The sequence below is a fragment of the Oncorhynchus gorbuscha genome, linkage group LG20, assembly GCF_021184085.1.
Source record: "Oncorhynchus gorbuscha isolate QuinsamMale2020 ecotype Even-year linkage group LG20, OgorEven_v1.0, whole genome shotgun sequence".
In the NCBI taxonomy this organism is placed as follows: Eukaryota; Metazoa; Chordata; class Actinopteri; order Salmoniformes; family Salmonidae; genus Oncorhynchus; species Oncorhynchus gorbuscha.
The window spans coordinates 39,986,649-39,996,648 of record NC_060192.1 but is presented as its reverse complement, the minus strand read 5'-3'; the positions used below and the strand labels follow the sequence as shown (position 1 = coordinate 39,996,648).

Here is a 10,000-nt window from a genome sequence, read left to right as displayed (position 1 = left end):
TTTGAGCCAGATCCTGACCAAACACGTCTCAGATTTGACCGGACTGTTTGCACTGTAAACCTAATAAAAGCCGGCAACGTTAAGAATCAAGACGTTATCCTCGTTATTTCTAGAAAATCTGGCCATTAAGAAGTTCAGACTTGTGTAAACCTCATGCAGCATACTGCAACGACATCTAAAATGCTTTGAATTAAATCAACACATTGGAGAATGCTGTCCATTTCACCACAATAGGTACTTGACTGTGTTCCGGGACCTTCCGACCTCCCAATTTACAAATGAAGCACTGTATTTAACCCCTTAATTTTATTGGCACAAAACTACTGTTTTAAAAAACAAATAAACGGTACCAAGTTACCGTCCTGACAAGTCCAGTGATACTTGGGGGTGTCATATAGCAACACAGAAAACACAATCATCTTCATGAGAATATCATCTTTCTAGAGAGTGTGTAGGCTAAACCGATCGTACGCAACAGTTTGTCCGTTCGTGAAAACATCGCATCGGGAACGACGTTTGCCAGCTTGCAACTAATCCAACTGGAACAACTAACGTTAGCATCGTTAGCATCGAGCTAGTTAATAGAAACGCGTTTTCAATCGTTGCAAGTTAGCTAGCAAACCAAATCAACGTCAGAAAAGGTCCAATAGCATCGAGGCAGTGAAGGGACAGATGTTGTTTATGTGAGAAGACCAACCAATGTCTGACAAACACCGCTGTAGTTTGGCCACCTTCCACCGCAGATACGGAAGGCCGACTTAGGTGGACGAAGCCTACGTTATTATGTTACAGGTGTGGCATATCAAGAAGCTGATTTAAACAGCATGATCATTACACAGGTGCACCTTGTGTTGGGGACAGATCCTGCAGTCATGTGAAATCCACAAATTACGGGCTAGACTTATTTCCTAATATTGTCACGCCCTGACTTTAGTTATCTTTGTTTTCTTTATTAATTTGGTTAGGTCAGGGTGTGACGAGGCTGGTTTGTTTAGTTTTTGTATTGTCTAGAGGTTTTTGTATTGTCTAGGGGATTTTGTAAGTCTAGGTATTTATATGTCTATGGTTGCCTAGATTGGTTCTCAATCAGAGGCAGCTGTTTATCGTTGTCTCTGATTGGGGACCATATTTAGGTAGCCATATTCCTTGGGTAGTTTGTGGGTTCTTATTCTATGTTTAGTGCCTGTCTGCGCTAGCCATATTAGCGTCACGGGATGTTCTGTTGTTTTGTATAGTTTGTTCAGTGTTCTTTCTTTAAGACGAAGTATATAGGCTTACCACGCTGCGCCTTGGTCTCATTATGACGACCGTGACAAATATGATCTGTAACACTTTGAAATTGTTTCATGTTGCATTTATATTTTGTGTTCAGTGTAGATTGACAAAAGGGTGCATCAATAGAATTTTAAGGACTTTAATTCATGCATTTCGGGAATCAATGTGTGTGTGTGTGTGTGTGTGTCCCCATTTGTCTCAGATTCTCCCATCAGCCACCCTGAGACAACCAATCAAACAACCTTTTCTCAAAAGGTCACCACTATCACACGAGACACACACTCAAAAGGGCTTCCAGGCGACATGCGCACACACAGCTGCATGTACATACGCACACACAGGTACACAAAGTACAGACACACATGACTCATGTTCCACTCTCTGGCACTTGAACAAAACCATAACCTAGCTTAGTGCTTTCTGTGGTGGTGGTGGTGGGGCAAGCCAGCAGAAAATACGGAGCATTGCACCGTGATTGGCTCAGTGTTCTGTCACTCATGAGGACACTACGTCAACACCAAGTCTACGGGTAGAGCTAGAAAATTCTAGCCCCCTAGGGTGCTACCATAGAGTTACATTAGAAGTGCCATTCCAAAAAGGCTCAAGGTCATTGTCCACAGATAAAAATGACGTCAAAATCACGTTATATGTACAGTAGCTTTGATTGGACGGATCATGTCAACATCATACAATTCAAAATCTGTTTTCATTCAACTCTGGAATTTAAATCTGGCCTCTTTCTAGAGCTACGACCTGAAGATCAATGACATCATCATGATTCAACCTTTTAATTTTTCTCGAGTTCCCAGTTGTCTTGAAAGCCAGAGAATGTCAGACTTTGATGACAAAATTTGCCCTCAAGAAGGACCGCAGCGCCACCTACCTGTTCAAGTGAGCACAGCACAACAAGGTGAGTCCAAAGATGTATTGTATGCTGCTGCATAAATGATGTAATATACCAGGGAGATGTGTAGACTGTAGCTAAGTAATACTAAGTGTATGTTGTGTAGTAAGCTGTTAGTAGCCAATGTGCCCCACCCTAAAAATTTAGTCTATTTACCCCTCCTAATTTAGTCTTTTGTGTTTTCCTTGTTTTAGTGTTGGTCAGGACGTGAGCTGGGTGGGCATTTTATGTTGGATGTCTAGTTTGTCTGTTTCTGTGTTTGGCCTGATATGGTTCTCAATCAGAGGCAGGTGTTAGTCGTTGTCTCTGATTGGGAGCCATATTTAGGTAGCCTGTTTTGTCATTGTGGGTTGTGGGTGATTGTCTATGTCTAGTTGCATGTTAGCACTATGTTTCATTAGCGGTCACGGTCGGTTGTTGTTTTGTTAGCTTGTTCAGTTTACGTGGTGTTTTTCGTCATTCAATAAAAGGAATGTACGCTGTGCTTTGGTCCGCTTCATACGACAAATGTGTTATTTTGTAAAAGCTTTCAATGTCTGCTTATATGCCCCCTTTATTTATCCTACGGTTCTGACTTGGTTTACAGGGGGAATACCGTAAGAACGGCCCATGTTCTGAATTCTGTCGCTGTACATTTCAAAAGTGCTGAACAAATAGTTATATTGACTACGTCTGTCCTAGCTCGCTCATCAATGTCTTAATGAAAATTACAGATGGCCTCTTATCCGCTAGTCGTCCCTTTTTGCCATAGTTAGTACATCTCCATTGTCAGTATAAACCACATTTGTTTAAGCAAGTCAGCCATATCAGCTATGTTTTTAAAAAAGGCTGTAAATGAGGCTGAATGTGAATGAATGTTTGGCTGTTGGGACTCTGCTGTTGGGACAGCTTTATGTAGGCCCTAACAGTTTTTGGGCACCGTTTGTCAACGTTATAGTGCAAATAATGTATTGTTTAGAGTTGTGTTGTGCATTGGCTTTGCAGGTATGCATCCCACTTTTTATTTTTTCTGCCCCACAAAGATTTACAGGCTAAAATCAACTCTGGCCTAAGGTATCACAGGTCGACCTGTGGCTGTGCTGCAGTGCTCCAAGTCTTGGCTGCGGCGGGATGAGAGTCACAGGTGGCGTGTGTTTGTATGCACCCTTTATTTATACTACAGTTCTGACTTGGTGTACAGGGGAGAACACAAAAGGAGTATGTGTAATGCTGAAGTCCCAACTCTTACCTTCTGTCCTGGCTCAGTGTAGTCCGCCTGGTTGTGTCCTGAATTCTCCAGATCCAGAACTGACTCATCCTCTAAAGTATCATCTGGACTGACCACCGTCAACCCTGATACCTCATCCAGAATGTCCTCTAAAGGGAGAGAGGGGGAGAGAGAGAAAGAGAGAATTTGTGGGGGAAAAAATAGTCGCAGTACGCTACAGGAGAAGAACACAACCCACAGCTCACAACTCTCAATTCACAGATAACCCACGGCGCACAACTCTGAACCCACAGTGACACAAACACACAAGGCGTTGGAGGCACAGTGTTAGCTGCGGTGCGGTGCCCCTGGAGCAGTTTACGGGTTAAGTACTTTGCTCAAGGGCACAATGGGCAGGAGATGGTATTTAGGATGGAGCTAACAGAGCTGTGATTCGAACCAGCAACTCTCCGGTTGTTTATTACTTCTCCAGGCTACCTGGCACCCCAGACTATATAAGATAGTCAAACCTGGTCCTGGGGACCTGAAAGGCCCTAGCACTAACACGCCTGCTTAACACGCCTGCTTAACACGCCTGCTTAACACGCCTGCTTAACACGCCTGCTTAACACGCCTGCTTAACACGCCTGCTAAAGGCTTGTTGATTAGTGGTATCAGGTGTGTAGTGAACCCTCTGGGAACAAGATTGATAAAACAGTATATGGTCTCTGCATTTTGAAGGTATTACTGTGTCTGACCTTCTGAAGGGGTTAGAAACGGATAGTTATGATGATTACTACTGTTCCCTGAAGGAAGCGAATGAGGTAAAACATACTATGGGGAGTCAACGACCAATCATATTTTTACCTGAAGAAAACTAAAACAAGCCCAACGGACCAATGACTACAGAGCCCGCACTCGGAAGCCACCGCCTTCCTGGCTATAACACGGGAGCTCACATTAATTTCTCAATTCAGTACCGCTCTTCAGCGTGACGGCACAGGGCCCAAACCCCTCGACGGCACGGGGCCAAAATGTGTTATACCTGTTCCCTCCTTCAGGCAGCAGTAGGTATATTCATAACTGTACATTCCCTTTCAGTACTATCACGCCCCCAAGCTGGCTCAGAGGGTACCAAACTAGGATGCCCACGGCAACACACATAGGTTCAACCAGCTCCAAAAAGGGTTGCATAAGCCACTTTTATCCCCGAGAAGCCTGAACTGTCAAAGCCCCACATCGGGAACCAGAACCTGCTGCAACTTGGCTATGCCGCCACTGCAGCCCAAGACCCCATGGTTCCAAGAACAACACTCACTTTGTGAACCTTAAATGTCAGAGCTCATACAAGGAACTGCAAGTACAAAACAACAGAACACCTGTCGTGACTTGGTAAAGTGTGCAAACGCGCTGCATGGCATCGACCAGAGTCGATGAACCACATCAGCCAAAGGTTAAAACCCCACAGGGGAACTGCGGTACCCCAGACAAAACGCAGTCCATAGATCCTACCTGTCATGTTTCGTCTTATATTGTCTTGTCATTTTGCTTTTCCTTCTGTTCGTTTTCCCCCTGCTGGTCTTTTTAGGTTCGTTCCCCTTTTTCTCTCTCCCTCCCTCTCTCTCTTCTCTCTATCGCTCCGTTCCTGCTCCCAGCTGTTCCTATTCCCCTAATCAATCATTTAGTCTTCCCACACCTGTTCCCTATCTTTTCTCCTGATTAGAGTCCCTATTTCTCCCCTTGTTTTCCGTTTCTGCCCTGTCGGATCCTTGTATATTGATCACCATGCTGTGTCTTTGTATCGCCCTGTCGTGTCGCGTTTCCCTCAGATGCTGCGTGGTGAGCAGGTGTCTGAGTCTGCTACGGTCAAGTGCCTTCCCCGAGGCAACCTGCAGTTTATTATCGAGTCTCCAGTCAGTTCTCGTGATTACGAGTGAAATTGTTTTATGCTTTATTTACCGCTCCGATTTGTCTAGGAGTATTGCTATTTCCTTAAACTGGATTAAAGACTCTGTTTTCGCCAAGTCGCTTTTGGGTCCTCATTCACCTGCATAACAGAAGGATCCGACCAAAGAATGGACCCAGCGACTACAGACGCTCGTAACACTGCCGTCGAGTTCCAAGGAGCCATGCTCGGCAGACACGAGCAGGAATTGTCTGCTGCTCGTCATGCCATGGAGAACCTGGCCGCTCAGGTTTCCGATCTCTCTGGACAGTTCCAGAGTCTTCGTCTCGTGCCACCTGTTACTTCCTGGTCTGCCGAGTCTCCGGAACCTAGGGTTAATAACCCACCTTGCTACTCCGGGCAGCCCAAGGAGTGCCGCTCCTTTCTCACCCAGTGTGATATTGTGTTCTCTCTCCAACCCAACACATACTCTAGAGAGAGAGCTCGGGTTGCTTACGTCATTTCACTCCTTACTGGCCGGGCTCGAGAGTGGGGCACAGCTATCTGGGAGGCAAGGGCTGATTGTTCAAACAATTACCAGAACTTTAAAGAGGAGATGATTCGGGTTTTTGACCGTTCAGTTTTTGGTAGGGAGGCTTCTAGGGCCCTGGCTTCCCTATGCCAAGGTGATCGATCCATAACGGATTACTCTATAGAGTTTCGCACTCTTGCTGCCTCTAGTGACTCCACGCAGTGGTCAAAGATGAGATTCTCTCCCGGGAGGTTCCTTCCAGTGTGGACTCTTTGATTGCTCTCGCCATCCGCATAGAACGACGGGTAGATCTTCGTCACCAAGCTCGTGGAAGAGAACTCGCGTCAACGGTGTTTCCCTGCTCCGCATCACAACCATCTCCCTCCTCTGGCTCAGAGACTGAGCCCATGCAGCTGGGAGGTATTCGCATCTAGACTAAGGAGAGGGAACGGAGGATCACCAATCGCCTGTGCCTCTATTGCGGATTTGATGGACATTTTGTCAATTCATGTCCAGTAAAAGCCAGAGCTCATCAGTAAGCGGAGGGCTACTGGTGAGCGCTACTACTCTGGTCTCTCCATCTAGATCCTGTACTACTATGTCGGTCCATCTACGCTGGACCGGTTCGGGTGCTACATGCAGTGCCTTGATAGACTCTGGGGCTGAGGGTTGTTTCATGGACGAAGCATGGGCTCGGAAACATGACATTCTTTTCAGACAGTTAGACAAGCCTATGCCCATGTTCGCCTTAGATGGTAGTCATCTTCCCAGTATCAGATTTGAGACACTACCTTTAACCCTCACAGTATCTGGTAACCACAGTGAGACTATTTCTTTTTTGATTTTTCGTTCACCTTTTACACCTGTTGTTTTGGGTCATCCCTGGCTAGTATGTCATAATCCTTCTATTAATTGGTCTAGTAATTCTATCCTATCCTGGAACGTTTCTTGTCATGTGAAGTGTTTAATGTCTGCCATCCCTCCCATTTCTTCTGTCCCCACTTCTCAGGAGGAACCTGGCGATTTGACAGGAGTGCCGGAGGAATATCATGATCTGCGCACGGTCTTCAGTCGGTCCCGAGCCAACTCCCTTCCTCCTCACCGGTCGTATGATTGTAGTATTGATCTCCTTCCGGGGACCACTCCTCCTCGGGGTAGACTATACTCTCTGTCGGCTCCCGAACGTAAGGCTCTCGAGGATTATTTGTCTGTGTCTCTTGACGCCGGTACCATAGTGCCTTCTTCCTCTCCGGCCGGGGCGGGGTTTTTTTTGTTAAGAAAAAGGACGGTACTCTGCGCCCTGCGTGGATTATCGAGGGCTGAATGACATAACGGTTAAGAATCGTTATCCGCTTCCCCTTATGTCATCAGCCTTCGAGATTCTGCAGGAGCCAGGTGCTTTACTAAGTTGGACCTTCGTAACGCTTACCATCTCGTGCGCATCAGAGAGGGGGACGAGTGGAAAACGGCGTTTAACACTCCGTTAGGGCATTTTGAGTACCGGGTTCTGCCGTTTGGTCTCGCCAATGCGCCAGCTGTTTTTCAGGCATTAGTTAATGATGTTCTGAGAGACATGCTGAACATCTTTGTTTTTGTCTACCTTGACAATATCCTGATTTTTTCACCGTCACTCGAGATTCATGTTCAGCACGTTCGACGTGTTCTCCAGCGCCTTTTAGAGAATTGTCTCTACGTGAAGGCTGAGAAGTGCTCTTTTCATGTCTCCTCCGTTACTTTTCTCGGTTCCGTTATTTCCGCTGAAGGCATTCAGATGGATTCCGCTAAGGTCCAAGCTGTCAGTGAGTGGCCCGTTCCAAGGTCACGTGTCGAGTTGCAGCGCTTTCTAGGTTTCGCTAATTTCTATCGGCGTTTCATTCGTAATTTCGGTCAAGTTGCTGCCCCTCTCACAGCTCTTACTTCTGTCAAGACGTGTTTTAAGTGGTCCGGTTCCGCCCAGGGAGCTTTTGATCTTCTAAAAGAACGTTTTACGTCCGCTCCTATCCTCGTTACTCCTGACGTCACTAGACAATTCATTGTCGAGGTTGACGCTTCAGAGGTAGGCGTGGGAGCCATTCTATCCCAGCGCTTCCAGTCTGACGATAAGGTTCCTCCTTGCGCTTATTTTTCTCATCGCCTGTCGCCATCTGAATGCAACTATGATGTGGGTAACCGCGAACTGCTCGCCATCCGCTTAGCCCTAGGCGAATGGCGACAGTGGTTGGAGGGGGCGACCGTTCCTTTTGTCGTTTGGACAGACCATAAGAACCTTGAGTACATCCGTTCTGCCAAACGACTTAATGCTCGTCAAGCTCGTTGGGCGTTATTTTTCGCTCGTTTCGAGTTTGTGATTTCTTACCGTCCGGGTAGCAAGAACACCAAGCCTGATGCCTTATCCCGTCTTTTTAGTTCTTCTGTGGCTTCTACTGATCCCGAGGGGATTCTTCCTTATGGGCGTGTTGTCGGGTTGACAGTCTGGGGAATTGAAAGACAGGTTATGCAAGCACTCACGCACACTGCGTCGCCGCGCGCTTGTCCTAGTAACCTTCTTTTCGTTCCTGTTTCCACTCGTCTGGCTGTTCTTCAGTGGGCTCACTCTGCCAAGTTAGCTGGTCATCCCGGTGTTCGAGGCACTCTTGCTTCTATTCGCCAGCGCTTTTGGTGGCCGACTCAGGAGCGTGACACGCGCCGTTTCGTGGCTGCTTGTTCGGACTGCGCGCAGACTAAGTCAGGTAACTCTCCTCCTGCCGGTCGTCTCAGACCGCTCCCCATTCCTTCTCGACCATGGTCTCACATCGCCCTAGACTTCATTACCGGTCTGCCTTTGTCTGCGGGGAAGACTGTGATTCTTACGGTTGTCGATAGGTTCTCTAAGGCGGCACATTTCATTCCTCTCGCTAAACTTCCTTCCGCTAAGGAGACGGCACAAATCATCATCGAGAATGTGTTCAGGATTCATGGCCTCCCGTTAGACGCCGTTTCAGACAGAGGTCCGCAATTCACGTCACAGTTTTGGAGGGAGTTCTGTCGTTTGATTGGTGCGTCCGTCAGTCTCTCTTCCGGGTTTCATCCCCAGTCTAACGGTCAAGCAGAGAGGGCCAATCAGACAATTGGTCGCATACTACGCAGCCTTTCTTTCAGAAACCCTGCGTCTTGGGCAGAACAGCTCCCCTGGGCAGAATACGCTCACAACTCGCTTCCTTCGTCTGCTACCGGGTTATCTCCGTTTCAGAGTAGTCTGGGTTACCAGCCTCCTCTGTTCTCATCCCAGCTTGCCGAGTCCAGCGTTCCCTCCGCTCAAGCGTTTGTCCAACGTTGTGAGCGCACCTGGAGGAGGGTGAGGTCTGCACTTTGCCGTTACAGGGCACAGACTGTGAGAGCCGCCAATAAACGTAGGATTAAGAGTCCAAGGTATTGTTGCGGCCAGAGAGTGTGGCTTTCCACTCACAACCTACATCTTACGACAGCTTCTCGTAAGTTGACTCCGCGGTTCATTGGTCCGTTCCGTGTCTCCCAGGTCGTCAATCCTGTCGCTGTGCGACTGCTTCTTCCGCGACATCTTCGTCGCGTCCATCCTGTCTTCCATGTCTCCTGTGTCAAGCCCTTTCTTCGCACCCCCGTTCGTCTTCCCTCCCCCCCTCCCGTCCTTGTCGAGAGCGCACCTATTTACAAGGTACGTAGGATCATGGACATGCGTTCTCGGGGACGGGGTCACCAATACTTAGTGGATTGGGAGGGTTACGGTCCTGAGGAGAGGAGTTGGGTTCCGTCTCGGGACGTGCTGGACCGTTCACTGATTGATGATTTCCTCCGTTGCCGCCAGGATTCCTCCTCGAGTGCGCCAGGAGGCGCTCGGTGAGTGGGGGGGGTACTGTCATGTTTCGTCTTATATTGTCTTGTCATTTTGCTTTTCCTTCTGTTCGTTTTCCCCCTGCTGGTCTTTTTAGGTTCGTTCCCCTTTTTCTCTCTCCCTCCCTCTCTCTCTTCTCTCTATCGCTCCGTTCCTGCTCCCAGCTGTTCCTATTCCCCTAATCAATCATTTAGTCTTCCCACACCTGTTCCCTATCTTTTCCCCTGATTAGAGTCCCTATTTCTCCCCTTGTTTTCCGTTTCTGCCCTGTCGGATCCTTGTATATTGATCACCGTGCTGTGTCTTTGTATCGCCCTGTCGTGTCGTGTTTCCCTCAGATGCTGCGTGGTGAGCAGGTGTCTGAGTCTGCT

General features: G+C 47.8%; 1 protein-coding gene across 3 annotated transcripts in view; it reads right to left on the bottom strand.

Annotated features, from left to right (window-relative positions):
- The window catches only part of tiam1a (TIAM Rac1 associated GEF 1a), a 219,818-nt gene that overhangs the window by 71,388 nt on the left and 138,430 nt on the right, over window positions 1-10,000 (bottom strand). For all 3 annotated transcript variants that reach the window (XR_006833819.1, XM_046316758.1, XM_046316759.1), the window contains exon 17: window positions 3,408-3,535. Coding sequence is in view for 2 of the 3 variants with exons in the window: in XM_046316758.1 (XP_046172714.1) it covers window positions 3,408-3,535 (128 nt within the window). In the remaining variant the exon portion in view is untranslated. The remainder of the gene's footprint in view (window positions 1-3,407; window positions 3,536-10,000) is intronic.